This window comes from Siniperca chuatsi, linkage group LG11 (genome assembly GCF_020085105.1).
Source record: "Siniperca chuatsi isolate FFG_IHB_CAS linkage group LG11, ASM2008510v1, whole genome shotgun sequence".
In the NCBI taxonomy this organism is placed as follows: domain Eukaryota; kingdom Metazoa; phylum Chordata; class Actinopteri; order Centrarchiformes; family Sinipercidae; genus Siniperca; species Siniperca chuatsi.
The window spans coordinates 21,978,801-22,005,409 of NC_058052.1; the positions used below are offsets into that span (position 1 = coordinate 21,978,801).

Below are 26,609 nucleotides of genomic sequence, written 5' to 3' on the forward strand. Positions count from 1 at the left end.
TCACCTTCTTGCTTTAACGGACAAATATGAAAGTGGTATCGACCTTCTCGTGTAACTCTGTCACGTCACAGAATAGGAGTCACAGATTGTATACTTTTCTTTAATAACTTTACAACAGGGTACAAATCGGGTCCAGTCCTCTGAAGGCTCTGTGAAAAGTTCACTGTAAAACAGCTGAAGTCTTTTTGTTTTCCTGGGGTTATGAATGACTGAGGTTTCCCAATCTACATTCATAGCTCACACAAGTGGTGCAAATGTCCCACAAACAATCATTTAATAGGATGTTTACTATTATATTGAAATAACTACATTAACTCAAAGAATGAGGGTTTCGTTCCAAAACACATTAATTTAAAAAGTTGGACACGTGTTATGACAATTCAATGGCTGTCAACAGAAAAGATTGAAGATTGGTGAAGTTTATAGCTATCTTTGGTCTCAGTAATGGTGATTTGTGGTACTTTAAATGTTAAATATTGAGATTTGAACATAAAGTAACAATTTTCTCCCTCAGCATTTTGAAATGAAAGGCTACATTTACTGGTTAATCCAATTTAGCTGGTAGATAATTAGTGTTTGAGATATTGTTCATTTGAAATAATCATACCAGCAGAAATCTATCTGAAGCTGTGAAGGTTAATTAAGGAAAACCTCAGTGTCTGTGTGTGGAACCACAGACAAGTAACAGTACAAATAACAGCCAGCATAGGGCGCCAACATGAGCAGTACATGTGTCAGTCTGTGTCTGTGCATTAAAAATAACATTTGCTTTTTCAGTCAGACTTACTCAAACGTAAAAAGTAACATTTAAAATTAAGTTCATAATACACTGAGTTGAAACTTTCACTCCAAATCACATAAATATGCTGGTTTCATGAGAAATGTCAATGTCTTGCTTAAACACTGCTTCTGTTTTGTTTATTTGTTAGAAAAACAAAGTCCTGAAAATAATATTGTGTTACCAGTAGTTGAAATCTGCAAAAGTATCTGACACTGCATCAAAATAATGTTACTGAAAATGTCCTAAGTTTAGCTTGAGGACAAAAAGTTTACTTGGTTTAAAGAAATTCAATCTCTTGAAGATGTGGCAACATTAAAAAAAACAAAACAAAAAACCTTGGAAACACTGCTACATTTGTTAAGATGGATGTCTTCTGTGTGTGTTTAATGTAGAGAAATGTGGCCCAGTTGGCAGCTTGTTGATACTAACCATTTATAATACAAGTGTGCACGCACACTCACACATTCATGCACAGATAGGAAAACAAAGAGCAGCACAGGCTCACACACAAACATCCAGGTTGTAAACAAAAGCTTATCTTTTTTCTTTCTTTTTTTAATCAAAGACAGTATAAAACTGCACTGCCACAGTGCGTTCTTGAAAACCTCTATGGAGTGACTACTGCATTAGAAAAAGCAACAATAACGCAAACATATGTGGGATAAAAAAGTTAAAAGGATTATTATATTACAAAGCCTTTTGGAGTCCTGAGTTTATCAAACAGACAAAACAGACAAAAAGGCCAGAGTCCATATATCATAGAAATACATTAAAGGTTAAAAAAAACAAACCAAAAAAACAAACAAACAAGGTCTGACAGTTTTCCTGCGTGTAGTCCAGTCCTCAGCCTTGCAGCAAAACAGGCCAAATCTATTGAGAAATATGCTTTCAACACATCCAAGGCTCTTGTTTGGGACAATACACATTATGCAGCATACATGTTGTTGTTGACAGCATATATAGAGTCTGAAATGAGGTGCTCATCATTTGGGAAAAGCAGCATCTTCTTGTGAAACGTAAAATTATACTTTACATGTTTTTAAGGTGATTAAGAAGTTCAAGGACTGACTGATGATTTCAGTGAGTTTTTCCAGACAGGAAATGAAAGTACAGTCTCATGAAATAAAACTTAAAATGTGTTAACACCAATGTGCATCATCTCTAACTGGACACAGATGTGAATTAAATGACTGTCAGGAGTGCGGGCTGATGGCAGGTCAGTTAAAGAGGGATTCAGTTCCCATTTTAAGACACTCTCTTCTTCAAATTCCCTTCCTTTGCTTCAAGTGCCTGTCTTCTTCAGACACTTATGTAGATTACAAATCGTTATGGGCTGACGTCATGTCCTTAATGTAAACTTTAACCTTGAATTACTCGGGTAAAGACGAAACATTTTGCTTTACACTTACAAAGATGAACACACTGACAACTGGGAGCAGTCCAGTACAACCACAGTCTACTGTTGGCCACTGGAGCATGGTTAAGTACCTTGCTCAAAGGCACCTTGGCGGTTGCTACTGAGAAAGAATTCACTCTCTTAAACTCAGAACCTTCTGGTAACAAAACGTCTTCTCTAAGGTCTAAGTCACTGCCTGCCCTGCAACCTAATTCTTAAAGAAAAGAAATGACCATACTACATTATTGGAAGAAATAATTATTACATTACAGGCTGATACAATTTATAAATCTGCTTCATTGGGTTCAGTTTTCTAAAATCAGTGTGGTTATTCCATGATGGGCAGGTAGGATTTTAAGAGCTGCTATAGATACCTGACAACTGGCGATACAGATTTGACATAAAAAAGGGACAAAGAAAGGGATTTGGGAAGCAAAGATTACCTGGAACTAAACCCATCCATATTGTGTTAGGGATTTTCACCCATTTAGACACTGGTGCTAGATCAGTTTATTTGTGTCTATGTGGCGTTTGAAGACAGTGAGGCTGATTGTAGTTCTGGCTTAAGTCTATCCAGCTTGCTGTGAGAGAAAAATAACAAAAGGCTGAGGTCCTGATGCACACACAGCATGTTGAGGCAAAGCGTATAGATTCCAAACTCCACTTGCTGCTTTCAAAATTTTACCAGGGAATTATTTAGGACATCTTAACTACAGTTGGCGGCAGTCCAAACATTTACCAGCCACAGATCAAATTAAACCAGCGCTTAGCTAGTGGTAATTTAAAGCTATAATAACAAACAAAAGTCTAGAAAAGTTTGCTTTTGCATCAGTTTCTCGTTCAGGATTCAGTGTCTTGATGTGGGTCAACTACCATAACTGAGTGTTGAGACCCATTCAGTAGTGCTTTAATGTCCACTACATTCTCCAAAAAAATCTCAGACTGTATGGATGTTCAATATGAAAAGATCCTTTAAGGCGTATTCACATTACAGCAGAAAAAAAGGGTCTTGCAGTATTAACCACTCCAGAACTCACTGTGGTGCTGTAGTTAATATGCTAATGTTGCTAGCAGTAGATCGATATGTTTCTGAGACTCAAACAGTGTTTTTGTAACAAATCTGGTAGCTGCATCTGCATTCTGATATTCCGCTAAAAGAATATCTTTTTTTGTCTGGCCACGATTTGAACGATTGGCTGCGCCCACAAAAGGTCAAAGTTCAACAAATTTTAACTTTCAGCACCATGCGCAAAATCTGTTTTTCCATGATAATGTGAATACACCATTAACACCAGTAAGCAATGTCTACTTGTGACCCCTCATCCCCAGTCACGGCCTTCGTGTGAACATGAGTTCTGAGCATTTCAATAAACTGCATCCAAACAGTGACTTTTCCTTCTCAGGTTATTTCATTCGAATGATTTTTTAGAGGCCTGAAGAGGCAAAACTATGCTGTACATCACAAGAAAAAAAGCGAAAAATTTGTGAAAAGTCAGAAATAATAATCATTATTTTATGTAACAAATATTTTCTTTCTTATCCCTTTAATCATCTGGTGACCCCTAAAGGTGCCACTATACTCCATCACAAGTGCTTGTTGGATGGTCGAATAGTTTTGGAAACACCTAAACATAAAGATTACTCTACATCAAATCTGTCAAATCAGTCCTTTGGCTTGGGCTCATGGTTATAAACTGGCCCAAACCCACGCATCTTTTTCAGCATCCCCTCTCACTGGTTTCCACTAAAAAAATTAAAAAAATAAAAAGTAGGAAGTAGCACCATCCACCAACTGCTGGTAAAATCTGGATGTGGCTGGTAAATTTTGCTAAATTATGAAACACTTTGATGGATAAACAACCAGCATTGCTTCCATTCTGCACTGCAAGTTGGCTGGTAAAATAATGAAAGAGTCTTGAGGGGAAACAGTTTCGATTTTGGATGGGATGTTGGAATCCATCAGCCATGTTCACTGAGAGATGATCCTGCCTTTGTCAGCAGCAAAAGTTCCTTCCCCTTGAGAGGAAAAACCCTTCTGCTCCCACTGCTCTGGATCATTGTAGAGATTTGGCTGACATTCTTACCAAGAGCAGGAAGCAGTTCAGTGCCTTGCTCAAGGACAGTCTGACAGGACTTTTGGCTGTAGCTGGATTCATCAGCTGCTGCAGGTATTCTGTTACCTGACAGTCTCTGTAACCACAAGTCCAGCCCCAACGTTTCCCAGAAGACCTTGCAGCTTCTACCGGCGGGGCTGGTGGCGGGAATGACGAGGAAAAGAGGGGGGACTGGAGGAGGATGAGGGTGAGCAGGGCGACATGGATGCCAGGGAGGCTGTGGCAGCGGCGTCCTCGGCCTCCTCCAGCTCTCCTCCTCCGTGGAGCTCCTGGCTGACGCTGGACTGTAAGGCAGCCGGGGTCAGCCACTCTTTGGGCAGGCAGCTCTGGAGGAATGGCACACAGGAGCTGAAGTAGGCCAGGCGGTTGACCCAGCGAGGGATCTCCCTGCCACACAGGATCTGAGGACAGGAGAAAGGGTGAGGGCGGAGTGGGCAAGACAGAAAAGGCTTGTTAACAGCTGTCAAAAGCTGCTACAGTTTAATATTATCCTTATTTTAAATGGTAAATGGCTGCATTTATATTACAATTTGCCTCTCATTTACCCATTTACACGCACACTCCTCAGTGATGGCAGCAAGTTACAGCATTTGAAGTGTGTCCCAGATGTAAAACAGACACAGGGACTCTTAAACATGTTTTGTAGTTGTGTGAAAATAGACCTGTGTTGGGGATGTATCAGAGACAAGACAAAGAACATTACAGAGACTGATGTACCGTGTTTAACAGACTTATCTTGCTACGTGGCACATCAGTATTGTTCTTAGAAACAAGACATAAAGCGTGATTCTTTTAAATGGCTTTAATTGCTGGAACAAAATGTATTACTATGACATGGATGAATAATAAATATGGCTCAAGCCTCATAAATGAAAAACAATTGTTGAATTTAAAAAAAAATGCAGCCAAGTATTACAGTGATTTTAGCACCTGAGGTTAGGTATGAATTTTAGATGCAATATTCCTGTGGGGAGGAAGATATTACATATAATTTGGTACCTTTTTTATATGTACAGTATATATGTTTTATTTTATTGTATTTTGTATACATGTGTTTTGTATGTATGTATTTATTTTTATTAAATGTAATGTACTCACACAAAATGTATTTACTCCTCTTTTACTGTATATTATTTTCTGAATTCTCTCACATCATAACAATACTGGTTTCAACAAAGACAATGTTTAAAAAATAAGAAAAGGTCAAACAGCAAAATTTCACCACAGTTTGACAGAAAAGGTGACTACTGGAGTCCAAAGACATAAAATAAAACACCAACACTGTGCTAAGCTTTAGGGCAGTAACATCAGTAATAAAAGGGATACGCTGTGGATGAAATCTGTTTCTAATAACAGTTAATTATTCTGGTGCAAGACAGCTTCCAATGTGAGATAAGTCTAAATGAATGTGAAAATCAACTTCAACATCATTTGTGTCCATTTCAGTGTGAATTCCATGTAATTTTCTTTTTGCTTTGCTTGCTAAACCAAAATGCTTTCATGATCTACAAATTTTTACCTCTTCCTGGTTTGTTAATGTTTTTCTAGGTCAGAAGACATCTGAGGGGGTAATCAGAGTCTTTCCAAGTATAGCTGAGCTTGCTGTGGAAAATCTGAAACAATGAATGCATAACTGGAAAATACATCCTGCCATTCTCTTGTGAAGAGACCCAAGTGAAAAAAATTCTGAAACTTCCAGCGAACAGTATTACATATCCTGATTTTTTATGTCTTAAAGAAACATAAAAATCCCAAGACATTCCAGAAACTCCATGACCTGTGGCAACCCAGACAGAGAAAAATGTGCTTCTATGGTTACAATTTATTCATCTACTGTAACTAACTAACTGCTCGTACATGAGTAGATCTGGTTGGAGGAAGACCTTTCGAGTCTCTGGTGGATTTATCTCTCACCCCCTTCCCTTAACAAACTAGCATGCAGGCACAGGCAGCAACACTGTCGATGTGAGGGGTAATTATCATCACTTAGCTCTATCAGTGCTATTACAGCATTATGGAACGAGTGGCTTCCAAGAAACACATATGGGTTTCCCAGTCAAAGGGCTTAATTGTGCTTTCATCAAAACATTTACCAAAGCTGCTGATAGGCTGCTTTTTACGATGCATGGGGAGACAGGGACAGTGGATTTGTTTTTAACCACAAAAATGTCTTACAAAGCAGTTGATTTAGCATGTTGTGCCATGTCATATGCAGCTGACAGATGACGCCAGATTGTATGCTTTGTTTATGCTGCAGCAAGTTTTTAGGTTTGCGAGCAAATTCCTCGCCTCCTTCAGAGATGAAGGAGCTGACGAATCTTGAAGATGTTTTGACAGGAAGAAACCCAGGCTCTCTAAAATGCAAATCACTCTGGCTTGCCCTGTATCATGACTATGCAGATGATCTCACAGATGAGCACAGCCTAAACTAGCAGGAGGAAGCCTACATCCACTATACAGAAACATATAATCCATAAAAAAAAAATCACTGGGTGTAGTGTGTGGCTGACATAAAAAAAAGCTGTTGCTTGAATTAACACTGCAGTCATGTGTTTTCAGAAATACCCCTTTACACTCACAAAGCAAGCTTTCAACACTGACATGATTTTTTATAGCAGCATTCCTGATTAAAAAAAATAACGGACTAGCAAGAAAAGATAAAGAGAGGAGGCAAGAAAAGGAAACAAGAAAGAAAAGGGGCAGAAAAGAGGCTCTTCCTCAATCTTTTTAAACCCTTCCTCCCAGGCATTAGTAAATCTGCATTCATTGATTTTTTTTGGCCACTTGGGGGTAGTGCAACACGCTGTAGACACAGCATTTAAATTTTATCACCTTATAAAGTTGATTTGGTTAACAGTGGCTCATTTACACATCTAGCAGACACAGAGAAACATTAGGATTAATCAGGAGAGGAGTTTCTGGCCACCAACAATATTTTCTCTCCTTTTAGTTCTGTTTTGCTCTCCATCTCCTGAGAAAAATATCTGTCTCTTTAGCTGATAAATGCTCCACTATGTTCACCAGCTAGTCACCAACTTTGTCTATTTGCTGTAATGGACAGGTAGCCCAGCTGCCTGCTGCGGCCATTACCAACACTAATGAGCGTGAACCAAACAGTAAAGTTGTGGGCTGTAAAACCAAAACAACACCTTTTTGTGATGCTAACTATGTCTGATTGCTGCAACCTACTTTTAAGAGCCAGTATGATGCTCTAACTTCTTCTATACTCAATAATCAACATATACAATAAAAAGGGAAACTGACCCACTGAGAATCTATTGTAACAAGTGAACAAATTTTCAAACCACCAACCCTGTGATCAGTGGACGACCTGTTGTACCGTCCAGCTGTTCTTGTCTGTCTCTCAGATGAACAACAGTACTGTACAAATAATCTACTTAAAGAATGAGACAGAGAGTAGTGTTAACAGGGTACAGTATGTTGACAAGAGGACTGACATCAACGTCACACACATCACACGTTCTCTCTAAAGAATTCATTGTTATGCTTGATCTTTCAAAGCTGCATCAACCATCAATGTGTCCAATCATTTTCTCCTCGGTCTCTCTTTAAGTCAACCTCCCATATTAACGAGGTTACAGTAAACAAGAGAATCAAATCCTGAGGGCAAGACTGCTTCCCTATGGTATCAGCTATGTTTCCCTATATTGTTGTGTATATGTTTGAATTTGTGTGTATTATATTGATGTGATGCATTTCTCTGTACATGTATGTGTGAACTGTGTATTTCTCTTTGAGAGTATCTTTAAATGTGGTATATACATATATTTATTTGTATTATCAGTATATTTTGTGTGTGTGTGTGTGTGTGTGTGTGTGTGTGTGTGTGTGTGTTTGTTTGTCATCTGGCTCTGCATGTCTGGGCTTGTATCAGTGTGTCTTAATCCCCATCTCAGTGCTAGATGCTAGCTGTAAGACTCCCTGCTCATTAATCACACCAGGATAAGCCGATTGAAAGTACACACACACACACACAAAAAAACCCCACACAGCTAGTTCAAGTGCTTACACTCAGAACAGGAAAGACAAAATCAAGAAATTGTTTTTTAACTAACCGTGTTGTTTCGTTCTGCACCTCATGTCAGGTAAGTTCAGTTTAACAGCCAAAATGGTGCAGCGCTGTACAGTGTGTGTGTGTGTGTCCAAACTTGCTGAAAACAAGACATTTGTGTGTGTGTGTGTGTGTGTGTGTGTGCGCGCACCTACCTCTGACAGTGCTGAGGAGAAGTGGTTGCAGTTCTTGTGCATGAGGTGGTAGGCGTTGCCTTTGTATTCCTTCCCCATCTCCTCCACGATCCGCTCCACATCCTCCTCTGTGAAGTCTGTGCTGCCCAAGACTATGGCTTCTCTACAGAGATGAGTGAGGAAAGGGTGTGGAGGCAGGTGTTACTAGACATTATTACTCACTGACGAAACATCAAAAATGACATCCAGGCATTTTGTTTAAACCTCTTTTGCACAATCAGTGGGTGTCATACAACAAAGACTCGTACGAACAGATTTGTTCTTAAGTGGAACGATGAGGCATTTCACCAATTTTCTTGTACGAAATTCACGGGTGGTCCAGACCTGTCATGTGAGTCATTTACAAATATTTTGCCTTCCTCCACATACTTATGAATCATAATGCCTTAATCTGAATGATTTTGGAGTTTAGGCAGTGCTTTGAGCTAAATACTAACATGCTCACAATGACAATGCTAACATGCTGATGTAGTTTAGTGTGTTAGCATGCTAACATTTCCTAATTAGCACTAAACACAAAGTACAGCTGAGGCTGAAGAGAATGTCATTAGTTTTGCAAGCTATTTAGTCATAAACCAAAGTATTGGACAAATAGAAAATATAAAAAAATATTATAATAGTGGCCGGCATGGAGACAACGAGTGTGTCTGTGTGTGTGCCAGAGTCTGTCTAAAGCCACAGGGCAGATCAACTAGAGCAGAAGTAATACACAGCAGCTCAGGGTGAGGACACACACACACACACACACACACACACACACACACACACAGGGCTGATTCTGGGAGTCCTAAAACGTATTGAACTCAGTGGGTGCTCTACTGTCTCACCACCACAACAGACTTTAATTCAACTGCAGTAAAAATCAGACAAAATGGCCCAACACAGCACTGATGTGAGAGAAATATCACACATTTACAAGCCCTTTCATTTCTGTAGTTAAGCTAAATCAACTTATTTTCAGCTTCTGAAATCACACAGTGGGTTTTATACAGTTCAGTTGCACAGGCCTAAAGATCTTGTTCTTTTTCACCTCATTTACTTATATGCAGGATCAAATAATATTAGAAACATCGTAAAATATACTCCAATAAAACACTATAAACCACAGCTTTAAAATTACCATAGAGCTGAATCAAAACCTCTCTGACAGCACAAACAAAAAATTATAAGCTTTAAAAAACATATGGTTTATTGTAGGGATGCTGTATTGGATTGCATTACATGTACAAATTTATGTCAAAACAGGTAACTTTAACTGTACACTATTTTATGCAGCAGTTCTTTCTCTCGATTCCCCTCTTTTTCCATTTCAAAGTCACCGCATGCAATATCACATGAAGACCAAAGCGAAATTCCACTTTTTTCTGCTCAGTCTTTTCTGTTTTCTCTCATCCTTTCTCTGTCCAAGACAAGTCAGCTGTCACGAACAATGAGGAAAAAAGTGTAAAACCATAAAATGTCTGTCACATGCTGTACTCCTTCTACTCTCCACCCATGTATTTTTTTTATCTCTCTGTCCAGCAGCAGCAGTAACCAGTATCCCTCATTACAGGAAGATACCAGCTCATATACTGACTGACTGGTTGACTGGTTACACAGAATAGGCCTGGAATCTCTGGCTTGCATAGTGAACAAATTAATGATTCGCTAACAGAGTGACTGTTGGACGATGATTATTTGACTTACTGATTCCATTTAGTTCAGTTGGTAACTCATGACCCGAACACTAATAAAAGTTTATGGTGCTCGACATCAAAGTGTTTATCAAATGTCTATGTTTAACTGTCAAGCTGAGGTGACTTAGAGATGGGCTGGTTCACCTGCCAGTCTGCCTGCCAGTGTATCCAGCAGTTCATGATTGGATGAATAGCTGGCTGACTAGATTATTCAGTATGTTTACATGGACCAGGTTACTCAGAGAAACCATGTTACGCAGGTAATCGGAGAACACGGTTACATGCGCTGTAGTAACCTTGGAACCTTGTAAATCCGCGATACAAGCAGCAGGTCAGTAATCAGACTTCTCCCTTACTCCCGACCTTATATTGGAAGCATGGCTATCTTATTTTAACTGTATTAGTGATAGAAGGTGCTGCTTCCTGCGACTTGTTTAATTTTGTTTTTGGTTTTTGGAGGTGTGTGTGTGTGTTTGTGTTGAAGAAGAGAGGACAGCGCTTCCTCACAATGCCAAACAGTCTGAATTTAACAAATAGTCAGATGTTCAGTGCTGGAAATGAACTTATTTAGACTTCTAGAGGCTACTTTGTGTTTGTTTCAGTTTTAGTCAAGGGTTTGGACTTATTTTAAACATGAGGATGCACCTCTATGTGTAATTATCTCTCCTTTCAACCTTTAATTTTCTGCTATCACTGGGATACTTTCCCTGTCTGAAGTCTCATGCACATGCGTACATGTTAGGAACCAGGTTACATGTATACAATTCAAGAAATCAGCGTTCTCCAGGAGAAATCTAGCTGGAGAAATCTTCTGATCTCCTACCCTGATTATGGAAAACGGGTTTCTTGGTTGTTATTTTTTTATTACCTTATATTAAATTGCCTAACTGGAGAATACGGTTACTGAAGTGCATGTAAACGCACTCACTGATAAGTTTAGTGGCTCAGTGAGCTAAGTAGCTGACAGACTGACTAACTTGTGAACTGTGAACGAAACTGTGACTTACTGACTGTGTGACTATCTCACTAATAAAGTGACAGACTGGACAATGACTATTTGACATTAAAAATCCAGCTAGTGGTTGTATGACAGACGGACTGAGTGAACTGGTTAATTGACTAGCTGCCTGACCACACCTAAAACACACAGACTCTGTGATTCTGTGTATATAAAACACCAAATATCTCATACTTACTTGAACTTAAAGGTCTCGCCAAGTTCGGTTGCATCACCAGGTGTAATCTCAAAGATCCCTGAGAATGGATACGGGTGTCCGCCATAGGCAAACTCTAAACACACACACGCAACATGAAAACACACATTTGAGTACCAACCATTCTCATACAAAAAGTCTCTCTTTGCCAAATAACAACTATAAATAATTTAATAATAATATTCTGAATGTAAAAAAGCATCCTTTCTGAAACACCATCCACAGGATGTCAACTGATATATGTGGTGTCACATTTCTGGGTAATCTTACCTCTTCCATAGACTTCGATCCCTGAGTGAAAGACTCCGATGCCCAGAGTGCTGGTGAACTCATTGATCCAGTACTGAAGACAGAAAGAGACAGAAAAACTGAATAAAATATGTCTTTGTATATATATTCAGCAGTGCCTTTAACTGTGCCTGCCTGGATGGACACGGTTTTAACAATGTACATTTCATTATATAAGGTTACTCTACCCTACTACTCTACATATAATAAAGTATGTAGTGTACACAAAATGTGTAGTATGTCTCTGAAATGGGTCAACACCAACATGAACTCCTGTATATTTATTACACTTTAATTGATTTGGATCTTTCAACAAAACACATCCAAAATATTCACAATGTTGTGCACTATTAATTGTGTTATCTGTTTTTATCTAATTACTCTACCATTAGTAGTGGACTTCAATTCAACAAAAACAAGCAATGGTTACTAACCAAGTGCCAACAACCATTATGACCTGAAAAGTGAAAAGAGATTAAGGCTGCAACTCATTTTCACTGTCGATTAATCTGTCAATTAGTTTTTCAATTAATCCTTTAGTTTATAAAATTTCAGGAAATAGTGAAAAATTTCCCAGAGAATAAGGTTATGTTAAGTTAAATGGTTAAGTTGCTCATTTTGTCCAACCAACAGTGCATAATGCAAACATATAATGACGTAAAAGAGAAAAGAGCAGCAAATATTTAGTTTTTTTCCTTGATACATTGGTTGAACAATTAGGCCTACTCAATTATCAAAATTGTTAAAAATTGTTTTGAATTTTTCTGTCGATCGGCTAGTCAATTAATTGTTTCAGCACTAAAGAGGACCACCGCATAAATAAAATTCAAATTATTTTAATATTAACATATGAATTTATTTGAAATGTATGATGTACATTACTTCTGGATCCAAAACCTGCAATGCAAACTTTATTGTAAGGTATGGCAAAGGTAGAGAGACACTGTCAGACTGTGCTTTCTTATTTTTCTTCTTCTTATTTTTTTTTTATTTTTATTTTATCTTAATCATTACATTCAGCAGACGAGAACCACAAAGTGCTAAATCCATTCATGATGCATTGTAAGAATCACGAAAACACACCTAATGCAGAGAAATGTATTAACATACTGGATTATATTGATATTATTCATACCTCCATTACTGCTGTGCAATATCTTAATAATCTCAATAAGCTACACTTAACTCGATAGTACATGCACTACTACTTATTACTTATATTACTACATTGTATTATTATACTGTATTACCATCATCAAGCAGTAAACCCACTTGGTACTTCACACTTATTTTATTTTATACTTATACCCACTTGGTACTTAATTTATTTTCTGACCTGTTTTTATAGTTTTTATAGTGTATTGTAATATATTTTTTGCTAGTACTTTCTCCTGTGTGCACTGACGTAAAGGCGAGCTGCTGTAACAAAGAGTTTCCCTTTGGGGATCAATAAAGTATTTCTGATTCTGATTAACCTCAACTGCTAATCCTTGTACGATAGCCACTGTCTCCCTAACACTTGGCCATCCCATGATCCCAACTGAAATCTGTGAGCCTCTGATGTTTACACAGGATCTCTTTTACACACACACACACACACACACACACACACACACACACACGGTCAATAAAAGACAAGCCTAAAAGACCACGTAAAAGACCACACAAAATCAATAATTTCAGCAGCAGTGATCTCTGACATTACCGTCCATCTTTTCAGCAGCGTGTCTGTGTAACATCCTGAGGCTACAAGGGGATTGGTCAGGCTGTTGCTAGGCAAAGTTCGCTTGTGTGGAAAATATTTTATCTCTATCTACGGAGCTTCATTTGACATCTCAGGATGCTGATAATAACTCAGTAAATGTATATTAGCTTACATTTTCATTACAGTTACCAAAATCACTCACACAAACAATATTTCACAGAAACAGTGTTCGGGTCAGCTGCCTTTCTACACAAAGTTGCACACAAACAAGTGCCACAGCCTTGTCCAGTGTTTGACAAACTTAACAATGACTTGACATGAAAATTTTGCAGATAATCCTTTTTGGTACAAAAGAGTTCTAATTCTCCATGTTGGGAACCGCTAGTTGAACACAGGTAAAACAGCTAAAACTCATCGTGTGTCCATATTGTGAGAAGCGGCAAGGTGGTGATGCAAGTAATGATAATTTTCATTATTGATAAATCTTTCAAGTATTTCTTTTGATTAATCCATTATTTCATCTAAAAAAAGTAATAAAAAAAAGTGAAGATTGCCCATCGCTATTTCCCAGAACCCAAAGTGACGTCTTCAAATTGCTTGTTTTGCCGGACCGACAGTCCAAAACCCAAACATATCTGATTCACAATGATATAAAACAGAGTAAAGCAAATTCTCACATGTGAGAGGCTGGAACCAGCAAATCCAGCTGAAACGATTAATTGATGAGTCAATTCAATGGAAAAATAATTAGCAGCTATTTGAATTAATTTATTAATAATTTAAGTCAGGGGTTTTCAAAAAAAATGTTTTAATGGAAATAATCGATAGTTTCAGCTCTATCAGCTAATGTTTTATAAATTTGCTTGCTAAATGACTTAATTGATTATCAAAATGATTGGCAATTCATTTTCTGTTGATCGATAAATTAATTAACTGACTAATAGTTTCAGCCCTAGTGATGACTGAAGGGTTAGGGGACAGGTGGTGACAGGTTAATCAGCTTTTGTTTTCCTTCTTTTACAGTTCCACTCCGCCACTGCACACCAGAGATCCCAGAATATGATCCAGATTTATTTAACACCAAACTGATCCCAAATTACATGTTTGTTTGTTTTGTCACAACTCAGGAGCAACATCAGGTGGAGTGGGTATCATGTACTGTGCACTGGCAGACTTTCATACTTGATATTCAGAGACCGTTTATAAAACAAAACACATTAAGCAGCCTGATAACCACAGCAAGCTCATACTTCCTGTCTGTTGTTATGCAAATTCAGTATGTAGCTGTACACAATCAGTGATGACAGAGCTGATGGTCATCTGCATTGCAAATTGTTCCCTCTGCACATTGTAACAGTTTAAACACAAACTGTGATCACAGGTAAAGGTAATGCATTACGTTTCAGACAGCAGGTATGATGAGTGAGTTGAGGTTTTGAAGTTTTTTCCCTGAGCATCTTCGCATTTTACTGTATAAGTTCAGGGCAGTATGACTTGTGAGTTCTTAACTATGTGTTGCACATAATCTCAGATAATAATGGGAAAGGCTTGATGGTAATATAAAGAATATACTGTGGGGCTAAAACATGCAAAACATAGGTGTGTTTGTTTTAGTTTGTCATATGCTCCCATTTTCCACCTCTGTCCACACCTGACAACAGAATTTCTTTTGGACAAATAAGGTAAATCCACAGCATCAAACTTGGAAAACAGTGCCTCTTCAGTGGTGACGTCGGGCTGCACTAGTGGGTGTAACGGAAACATCCAAGCAATAGTGCCATCAAACATTTTTCAACAATCCCGTCTTTCTACTGCTTCGATCAAATCAGACAGCCTCTCTACATACTAACAGCCAATTGGTTTACACTAATGCTTGACCCATCAATGATCTGTAAGTAAAGATGCCGTTTCAAGGGAGCTTTAAAGGGAATTATCTTATTTTTCTCCTCTATCGTAGCACCCCTTGTGAGATAGATGTATTTTTAAATGCCAAACAACTACTGAACAATACGTCAGTCACATTGCCAACTGTAACCTTTAACCACCACCCAATCTAATTTCCTCAAGTGGGACTTTTGTAATTCATTCTTTTTTAAATTTAGGTTTCCTTTAATTTGAACTTCCTTTTCACCTCACTTTGTCCCAATTTTTGTCTCAATACATTTCATAGTTACAATTTATGTTGGTGTATACATTACGCCTTTTATTTTAGTCTTTTGTGCTTTATTTGTATTAGATGCTCATAATGTAAGAAATACTCTAGGCACTTATTTGTGCATCTGTTCTTGTACCATTACTTACATAATGGGATTAATAAAGTTTATCTTAAATGACTATCATTCCCCATGCAGCTCCAATTATTTGTACCACGTCAGTACTAGCAAGCAATTAGTGGTCATGTGCCCTGAAAAAGGGCATTTCTATCATGAGTGGGAAGAGCATAACTCTACAATAACTATTTCTCAAGTTTGCAGGACTGAATTTCACATTCATTTCAATAAAAGTGAACACAACCCTGTCTGCTGAGTTGACTGCTCAGCTCTCTTCATCTGCATTTCTGTTCCTGGTAATTTAAAATACTCAACACATATTCAGACACAAGTTTATTCGGGGTAATGACTAATTCTGATTTGGATATTAATCCCTCATTTTTATGTAATTTTGACAAATAAATGCAGTAAATTGTAAAACATCAGAGACAGCATAAGACTGCTAAGCCAAGATGGTTTTGTTGTGCAACATTTCAGTCCAGTGTCTCACACTGTATGTCTATTTCCTGACATATATATGGTTCAAATGTTGCACAAAAACAAGTTACTGCAAGAGTCACTGAATGGCTTTAATTTAAGACAGAGAAAATCCCCTTTCAGATCAACTTAAATGGACTTAAAAAATATGTTTTCAAGTTTTCAATCAATTCCTATTCAGCTACCACTTCTAATTTCAGGGTGTGCACCTTTATGGAAACCTAGCTTGGATGTTGCACTAAAGCGGGCTGAGTATGGGTCACAGGATTTAACAACCTACCACCCCAACACATTTTTAGATAAATCATGTTGTTGACAATGCTAGGAGGCTCAACATTTAATCCAAAAACTACTATAGCACAACATCTCACCATGTAATTTCTAACATTGCCATTGGCAGGGTTTTTCCTGCACAGGGCATTTCTCACATCAGCCGATCTCATCTCTTGAAGAGAGAAGAACTGAGCAACAAAACAGCATTATTACCAGTACCAGTTTTGTGGTTGTTTCTCTGAGCCCAGGAATAATAGCCATCTTTGTCTACAACAGCTGGTTGTCAAAGAATGAAGAGAAGCCTTGGCTGCTATAGTGAGCTGGTTCTAACAGTCTGATCGGAAGTTCAGAAACCAAGTGTATCAGCTTCTTCTCACTGCTTCAATTCTCTATCCAGGGCTTTTCCTAAGAAGCAAGAGCTTTTGGTCAGGGTTGTCAGTTAGAGGCCCAAACAAGACGTTGCAAAAGCATTCACTGGATGAGTCTGTGTGTGTGTGGGGGGAAATATTTTAAGTAAGCTAATCTGCTTACTTAAAATGGTCTTGGCCCTCATTACTTCAAAGCCCGTTAAACCTGCCTCCTCCACAGCACAGAGAGCAGGCTGTGCGAGTGTGTGTGCGAGTATGACAGTGTGATGAATTAAAGACAGGGGAGGGAGGGAAAGAGAGATGGATGAAGAGAAACTGTGTGATGCAGTTAATGCCTTCACATTTAATCATCCCACTCCATGCTGTAATTAAATGCTGTAATTTTCTCTGTTAAGAATTATAATCTCTGACAGTGTTAAACAGAATAATTAGCAAGGAGATGTGAAAAACTTTAGTTTTAGTGTGTACATCACTGCTTGAAACTCTAGCGGAAACATGCTCACTGAAACCAAACTGAAAACACAAATTGAGGGAAGGAAACGGCTACCAGCCACAAGCCAAATGCTTGTAAATTTTTGCTGTGTTGCAATTAATAGTCTGCTCTAAAGTCTGCTTTGCTCTAGTAAATGTGGTTTTGGCCACAAATGATTCTTAGCCTACCCTGTTCTTAAATGTTAATCAAGTTAACCTGCCTTAATGAAGTTTAAATGTCGTGAGTCATTGATCCCAAAAACTAGACTAAAAAAGTAACGTTCCAGAAGCAAAATATATTTGTTTCTGGCAAAGACAATATAAGGTGATTGCAAAACAGCCATACCTGTAAGAAGCATCCACTTACAGTCTTAAACGTGTTGCCAGTCAAAGTAATGCGAGGGTAAGGTTAAGAGGATGAGCTTAGTAGGGGTGGACGATATGGCCCTAAAATAATATCACAATATTTCAAGGTATTTCTGCCATAACGATATTCTTGACGATATGACCTAAATCCTGAAATATATATATATATATATATATATATATATATATATATATAATATATATATATATATATATATATATATATATATATATATATATATATATGTATATGACGTATATAACCCTATTAAATAATTTCTTATTTCACTATTTTAATTCTACTTAATTCTCCACCTTATTTTAGTGTTTACTCACAAACTAAGATAACATAAGTAGGAGACTCTCTCTCTCTGTGTTTCTCTGCAGAGCATGTGTGATTGTCAGTAGACCGCACAGGACGGGTACAGCGAGGGCAGATTGTCCACTAGTTAATCGATAGCGGATGGCGCCGTTAATATACCTGGGCGGCCGACCAAGTAAAGTCTATGCGTGGGAAACACTGCTTGATCTTTTGCAACCAAACCACTTCCACTACTGAAGTAGCTCCCTTTTTACAACTCTCCACCATGGAGCCCGTAGAAATGTTACTTTCGCTATCAGCGATGGTTGTTGTCCCTGTGCATAACAGTACGACGTCATTACGTCAACAAATCGGAATATTGCCATTATCACGATATGATGTTTTTTTTTATCATATTAAAAATTATATCAGTATTATCGTGAACGATATGATAGGGCACAAGCATTAAGCTTAGCATAACTTTTCAAGGTTGGTTAAATTTTGGATCAATTTCACAACTATGGGGCAACTTTTTGCTTCTAACAGCAACCAAAGAAGATGCCGTTTGACCAAACTGACAAAGCTGAAGCAGTTATAGCTGATGGCCATAACTGAGACTGCAACTAATGATATTTTTTATTATCAATTAATCTGCTTAATCTCGATTAATCATTTAATTTCAATTTACTATTAGATAAAACAAAGAAAAGAAGCAAATCCTCACAACTGAAAAGCTGGAACTGGGTAATGTTTGGCTTTTAAGCTTGAAAAAAAGACAATTTTCTGCTGACTAACTAATCATCTAATCAGTTCAGCTCTAGCCATAACATAACATTATCGTAGGGGTGGGTGATATGGATAAAGTCCTCTACCATAGTATGTATATTTTTATATAGTGATATTGATATACACTGAGTGGCCACTTTATTAGGTATACCTGCACAATTTAATGCAACCCAATACAACAGCTCTGCCATAAATTCTACTTTTACAAAGTTTATAATGTTCAGGTTTTAGTGATATTATTGGAAATATGTAAATTCAATCGCTAATAACTTTGTATTGGATTGCATTAGATTGTCTATGATACTACACTGGCAGTGCATGCTGTGGTGTCCCAGAAATAGCCCTGCTACACTGTACACGTTAGCTTGTAAAAAAAAGGTTTCAGTCGTAGTCATCTGGACACTGTTTTCAGAATCAAGACGTTTCGGCTCCCATCCGGAAGTTGTGATAAATGGACCGAGAACTCAGAAATTTAAACTATTCTGTGTTACTTGAGCCCTGCCCTCAGGAAGGAGTCTTCCTGAGTATCCGCTGATTACTCTGCCTAGTTTCACCTGAAACTGACCTAATTGTTTCGGTCCGTTTTTCACAATTGAGAATGACTTCCGGATGGGAGCCGAAACGTCTTGATTCTGAAAACAGTGTCTAGATGACTACGACTGAAACCTTTTCTACGATAGAACACTCCTGGACGAATGAGGGACTACACCGTGTTAGCTTATAAACTAAATGGTACAAAAGAAGAACTGGAATCATGACTGCTGCATGTCCCCAAATGATCCAGAGCAGCATCCACAGCAAAACTCTGCAGCCAACACAGAATAACGCGACCTGCTCTGCTGAGCATCTGGCTACGTGACACTGTTAATACCTTAACACGTTGTCTCACACTAACACACACTCACAGAGACAGTAGTCCATAGAGCTGGCTGGCAGACAGACAGGTGGTGTGCAGATAATGCTGTCTCATTAGAGCAGCGTACTAAAGCACTCAGAGCTGGCCAGGAAATCCACTTAGCAGAGATGGGAGCAGGACGGCAGGAGGACCTGACAGAATGGGAATTGTGGAAGAAGAGAGGGGGGGAGGTCTGTACTTGTGTCAGCACAGATATTCCTGAAAGTCACGTGACAGCATTGATCCGCAAATGAAAGGGGAATTTGTCTGTTCATCAGTCTTTTTGAGTAACTGTTCAGTGTCTTACTTACACCACAGGGCAGGCAGATTCACATGTTGCCCAAAATGACAGATGCTCTCACTGTGCCACCTGGCTGCCCCTCTGCCCAAAACCAGGCTGCACTTCAGTTAGCACTCGCTGCCGCTGTTCATTACATGGTGTGAACATCTGAGATGGCGGTGGGGATCCTGCGGCATGTGTCGCCATGGTCTTGACCCCTTATCTAATCACTCAAGTCACTCAACCGGTCATTAAGCCAATAAATGAAGGCCCTGTTCAGACAAAATAGCTCTGCATCAAAAAACACAGCCTCCTCATTCACTTCAACAAGACCACCATGTCGGTGCAGCAGGGCTGCTGCTGCAGAGAGCTCCAGCAAAAAAGCTCAGGGTCATCCGGCAAAAAAGTTCCTAGCTAAAGTTTTGCTGTAGTGCAGTCCAGCGTCATCCAGAAACACACTGCTGTGGCCAATAAAATGCACATTCCAGGTGAGATAACTTTGTAGCATGAACCACGTAGCATTGTGCTAATTCTACTATTTACTAGAGTGTTAATCAATTAGTCGATTGACACTAAGTTAATCAGCAAGTATTTTGATAATTATTGTCATTTTTCAAGCAATACCAAACATTCCCTAGTTCCAGCTTCTAAATTGTGAGGATCTGGTGCCTTTATTTGTCTTATGTGATAATATATTAAATATTTTCAGGTTTTGGACTGTTGGTCCGACAAAACAAGAAAAAGAAAGAAATCTGTCACCTTGGGCTTAAGGACATTAAAAGGAGAACTTTCAATATACCCTGACATGTTACGTACCAAACGATTCATCGATGCAACCTTAATATTTAACTCGCAATCGTTGAGATGGAGTAGAAATGTATAGCTGATGTAAAAACTTTGTAAAATACGACCTCACTGCCTCGTCTCTTTCTATTCTATTAAGCCTTTAAAGTTGCGGGTGTATTATTCAACCTGGACTTCCTCGTTTGTATTTCATTTTTTCAACACCTGTAGCAATTATAACCTGACATATACTTGATTTTTGAGTCTGATACTGATATCGATTTTGTGAGTTTAAAAAATCTGATAACGATATATCTGCTAGTAGTAATTTAAAAAAAATATATATATAACATAACGGATATTTTACAGTTAATGGAGACGCTGTTTCTAAATTACCTCAGACCTAGTTTGGCATTTCTGTTCTGCAATTTTTTGTTACTTAACAACAGACATATACACTTATACCAATGCCTACTAATTTTTTTAGGTACTGTATCCAGTCTGAATCAAACAATCAATCAGGCTTAGTTAGCACGTAACTAGCCAATCACAGTGACTCTGAACAAACAACGGTCATCCGGGTTCTACGTGCCTTGTTTCCTCCCATCCAGAGCCATGTAGAGAGGTGTGTTACGTTACGTTACAACAGCATATAGCAGGCTACAAAACAAGCCAAAAAGAAGGAATACAATGGAGAAGAAAGAGAGAAAAAGAAAGTGCGAAATAAAAACAGAGATCAGACGAGGGCCGTGGCTAGCCTGCTGATAGCCTCGCTGATACAGTCTATGGTAAGGAGGTTGCCCTATTCATTCTTGACAAGAACTAACGGTAGCACTACATCTGTGCAATGTTGATATCTAACCAAGCCAACTAAATTAAACTAACTTAGCAAAAATAACATAACGAATGTTTCTGTGGCTAGCCTCAGCTCTCTGTTTTTAATTTAGCGCTCTCTTTTTCTCTCTCTCCTCCTCTAAGCTCTTCCTTCTTTTGGCTCATTTTGTATTCTGCTATACGCCGCTGTAGGCATTGGAAATGTATCCTCTGAGCCTAGCAGAGAGGAAGAGAGCAGAGCCATGTAGAGAGAGGATAAGGGCGAAGCTGGATGTGGCCAATGCCCCACTGGACCACCAGAGTCCACAAGCACTAACACACACCAGTTCACAAGCACAATAAAGACAAAATAACATAAGCTGCGCCATAGCCCTCTCCTGCTCCAAGCCCTGTGTGAAAGGTGAAAGCATTGCACTCCACTCACCTAACGCACCTCTCTACATGGCTCTGGAAGGGAGGAACCAAGACACGTAGAAACCAGATGACCGTTGTTTGTTCAGAATCGCTGTGATTGGCTAGTTGCGTGCTAGCTAAGTCTGATTGGTTGTTTGATTCAGACCAGGTACAGTATCTAAAAAAATGAAATACAAAAGGGGCAGGCACCCACAGACACACATTTTTTTAAAGGAACCCTTCAATTAGATATTGTTAGTGACATGTAATGGTCAAAATTAGGTATTTCATCTGAAATTATAATTAAATAATATTGCATACTTCAGCTTTAAGTAATAATTTTGACATTTTGTAAAATATGTTTATTCACTTTTTTTGCCAAGAGGTAAATAAGAAGATTGATGCCACATCTGTACTCTTAAGTATGACGCTAAAGCCAGGAAATGATTAGCCTAGCTTAGCATAAAGACTGGAAGTAGCTGGAAACAGCTAGCCTGGCTCTCCAAAATAAACACACCTCTCTTGGTTTTTAAACACATTGTACTGTATCTCGATTTTTTAATCCATACATAACAAATGTAAAAAGTTGTGATTTACGGTGAGTTCTGTGCTGTAACTAGCCTATTTCTTGGCAAACAGCGGCAAGGTGCAGTGACTTCATACATACTTAGCTACATATTAAGCCGACATGAGAATGGCATCAATCTTCTCGGCAAAATGGCGAATAAGCACATTTCCCAAAATGTCAAACAGGACCTGAGAGGACTTGTAAACAGTGAGTCAGTCTACAAACTGTTAGTCAGCCACAAAGTGACTCAACTAGTCAGTAAATCATCCAGCACTCACTGGAATTGATCTATATGTCACAATTGAAAAACATGTGGGCACCATCAAACCAACCAGCAGACAGCAAGTCTACCAGTCAGTCAGTGAGCATGCAGCCAGTCCACCAGCTGTAATCCCAAGCAGTCAGTCGGTCACTTTTCCTACAGTTCTCAGGTCAGAACAGCCTAATAAATAGACAGAGGAAGTGTTTAAAGTAGACGAATGAATGAATGGACCACAGCCATTGTCTCATTGTTTTCAATGAACTCAAACACCACTGCAAGCAAGCCAAAATCTTGTTCCCACAGTCGCACACACAAAAATACACCAAAAATTAGCATTGGTGTGAGTCGATCTGCATGCACAAGCACAAACTACAAAATTCCTTGAATAAGTAAAATGTACACACTCATTCTGTGTCTCTCTCACACACACACTCATTTACACACTAAAAATCTTAATCTCAACATAGATAACTGTAGCATCAGTTAGAAAAAACCCCCATCAACACATGAATGAACAGAAAGCACAAGAGTGTCTGAAGCTGTAAAAGCAAGTAATGTCGTGTGTGTGTGTTAGATATGTATGAGTAGCTTCTGTAAGCCTTTGCGTGTGAAAGTGTGCCAAGGCCCCTGCAGCCGCTCACGTGAATGGAAGTGAGACAGCGATAAAAGCGCTTCAGTCTTTACCAAAAAGAGACTAATGTGGCCTGCAAGTGAAAAAAACGAGGAAGTGAAAGAAAGAGGGTGAGGAGAGAAGAAAGAGAGAGGAGGGGAGGAGACATGGGAATGACAGAATGATAGGAGGAAAGAAGGGAGGGAAGAAAGAGAGGAAGGAAAGTAAAGAGTGCGAAACAATGAATGAGGAAGAGAGGAAGGAAGGAAGAAAGGATGGAACAGAGTCCTGATTTTGCACAGTGTGTTATGCTACTGTAGATAATGTACACTGTACTACTTTATTCAATAAGATACAGGTTCTCAAAGGACTCTGTAGCTCTCAATGTTAATCCATATAAAAACAGCCTCCAACCTTCGGACCTCAGGACTGTGATGATATTTTGACCATCAGCTAAAAGGGAACACAGATTAAAAATAGAAGACAGCAGAATATAAATAGAAATAAGTGGCTGGATAATGAGAAACAAAAGCCTGGTGAACATTTATGACAAGTTGTGGGTCTCCACTAAAGCGTCCATTCACATTATCCCCAAAACACTGTCTCCGCCTGTTTTATAACCCCTAACAAGACAATACCCATTTTAAGTGTAATCGGTCCGCCACAGGGAATCCATATCAATCAATGATTCATCAACAGATCAGTCAATTTCCAGCCCCCATCCCCACTGACTCACTCCTGCATGGTGACAACATAGTGACTCAAATTTGACCTCTGCCTCATTCTGTAACAAAGAGACATGCATTTCATCCTAGCAGAAATGCAGTCTGGGTGAAACTGTCAGTTTACTTTCACATCCACTTGTGGTTTACCAGCAGTTTGGTTCGGAGTTCCATGTTTTTTACTGTTTTCGTCCGGAGTGAACTGAAATCTTTATAAAGCAAGACTAGGGTCTCTTTACAGACCGACACGGGTGAATGAATATAAAAAAGGAAACAGTAACAGTAATGGTGACTCCTTGGGTCACCATGTTTTTTTACTGACTACTGTAAATGTTTCACTTATGTCACTATTCTGTTTTGACAACAGCAGCTTGGAAAGCCCAATGTGGACCCTTTTGCTCCACTCCTGATATGGAAACCCAATATTGTCAACGTTGCATGTGTGAACCAGTGTCTGTTTTTGAGTCAGCTATGGGTTTCAAGTTATTCTTTTATCCTTACAACTTTTTGAGCTGCTTTACCTGGCCCCATTTGAAAACAATGAATTTACAATGGATTATGGAGTGTGTTGCACTAAACAACAAAGCTCTGGTTTTAAACATTATCAGAATAGTGAAAAGCCTTTACAAAAGCACTTTATGTCAAGAAAACTTTTTGCAGTCGATTCTGCCTCTCGCTACCATGTTCCATTGTGTATTTTGCTAGAAAATAACTGAGGAAGAACAGGTGAACCAATTCCTAAAGGTTAAATTGTATTAAAATTAGTGGAGTTTGGTGTTGTTAATCTATCCCGAATTGAAGAGTGGTTTATAATCATTGGAAAAAGACCTTCAGTCTTTGAATTTCATCTTTGCATATCTGCTGATACCTAACACAACATTTAATCGCCTTTTTATAATGGAGTTTGTCATCAAATAAATGCAAGACTGAACCATAGTCCTTGGAAAAAGTAGCATATAAGTAATAAAACATCCATCTTTCTGGCTTTGTTAACCAGGATATACCTGTCTACTTACCATATCATAGACATTTAGGATGATCGGCTCGTTTGCCATCACTGGCATCAGGATCGTCTCCCCCTATGTCCCTTCTTTTCTGCGGGTCTCCGTGCGAGATCCAAACTCTCGCCCTCCAAAAATAGACCTTACTCCTCCCCTTATTCCTGGCACTTTCACGACAGATGGTCAGCTTGATAAATCAATTTCACAACCCGGTGTAAAAACGTTTGAGTTCCGAGGTTATTTTTACCGTCCAACATCGGACTGGCTTTGTCCAAATCCCCCACCCCAGTCACAGAGCAGCAGAGGCGGCGGAGGACAGATGAGCCACTCGCTTGTCAAAACGAACTGACTTGCTACACCCGTTCGGCTGCCGAGGTCGAAGTGAAAAAGCGGTCTTTACACAGGGAATGTTGTCTTCTAAGAGGCGCGTTGGCACGAAAAAATCGCAAATTCATTTTCCCAAACGACTTAATAAGCACAATTACATAATGCTGAGATATCAAAACAGATTTTCCTCAGTAAGAATTACTTGCTACTCCCTTATTAGCTAGCGAACGGTAGCGTTGGAGCTGGGAGGCAGACAGGATGCGACTAGTGGGAGAAAATTGAACGAGAGTGGGCGAGCAGAGCGGTTCGATGAATCTACACTCGATTAATCAGCCTTGGTGCTCTGGGCATTATGGGTGATGTAGTTTTTGAGTTAAACGTATCGAACAAACCGCTTCCTGTGCTTGAAACATAACCAAAAAGGAAAAACTACACTATGTAGCCAAAAGTATGTGGACACACTTTAGTTTGCATTTGGTCTGGGACTGTTTTTATTGGTTTAGACCAGGTCCCTTAGTTCCAATTAAGGGAAATGTAATGATACCAGATACAATCATATTAGAGCTGAAATAATTAGTCCATTACTCTGCTGGACAGAAAATTAATCAGTAACAATTTTAATAATCAAATAATGCTTTGAGTCATTTTTTAAAGCAAAAATGCCAAAACATTCACTGTGTACGGCTTCTCACATGTGAATATTTGCTGGTTATATTTGTCTTCTACAACAGTAAACTGAACACCTTTGGGTTGTGGACTGTTGTTTTGGCAAACAAACAATTTGAATAAGTCAATTTGGGCTTTGAGAGCCAGAGCCGCCTCTATTTTCTGAGGAGGCTGAGGTCCTTCAACATCTGCCGGACAATGCTGAGGATGTTTTATGAGTTTGTGGTGGCCAGTGCTATCCTGTATGCTGTTGCATGCTGGGGCAGCAGGTTGAGGGTAGCGGACGCTAACAGACTCAACAAACTGATCCATAAGGCCAGTGACATTGTGGGGGTGGAGCTGGACTCTCTGTTGGTGGTGTCAGAGAGGAGGATGCTGGCCAAACTACATGCCATCTTGGGCAGTGTCTCCCACCCACGCCATGACGTGCTGGTCAAACAAATGAGTACCTTCAGCAGAAGACTCATCCCCCCAAAATGCACCACAGAGCGCCACAGGAAGTCATTCCTGCCTGTG

The 26,609-nt window shown here is 39.0% G+C and overlaps 1 protein-coding gene across 1 annotated transcript; it reads right to left on the reverse strand.

The window, feature by feature from the left end:
• Positions 1-86: 86 nt before the first annotated feature.
• Positions 87-25,749, reverse strand: LOC122884460 (deubiquitinase DESI2). The gene is made up of 5 exons (XM_044214416.1): positions 25,116-25,749; positions 11,718-11,790; positions 11,430-11,523; positions 8,519-8,660; positions 87-4,692 (listed from the first exon to the last, which is right to left on the reverse strand). Exons 1-5 carry the CDS (start codon positions 25,161-25,163, stop codon positions 4,417-4,419), a joined length of 633 nt encoding a protein of 210 aa, XP_044070351.1. The 5' UTR covers positions 25,164-25,749; the 3' UTR covers positions 87-4,416.
• Between the last annotated feature and the right edge of the window lie 860 nt (positions 25,750-26,609).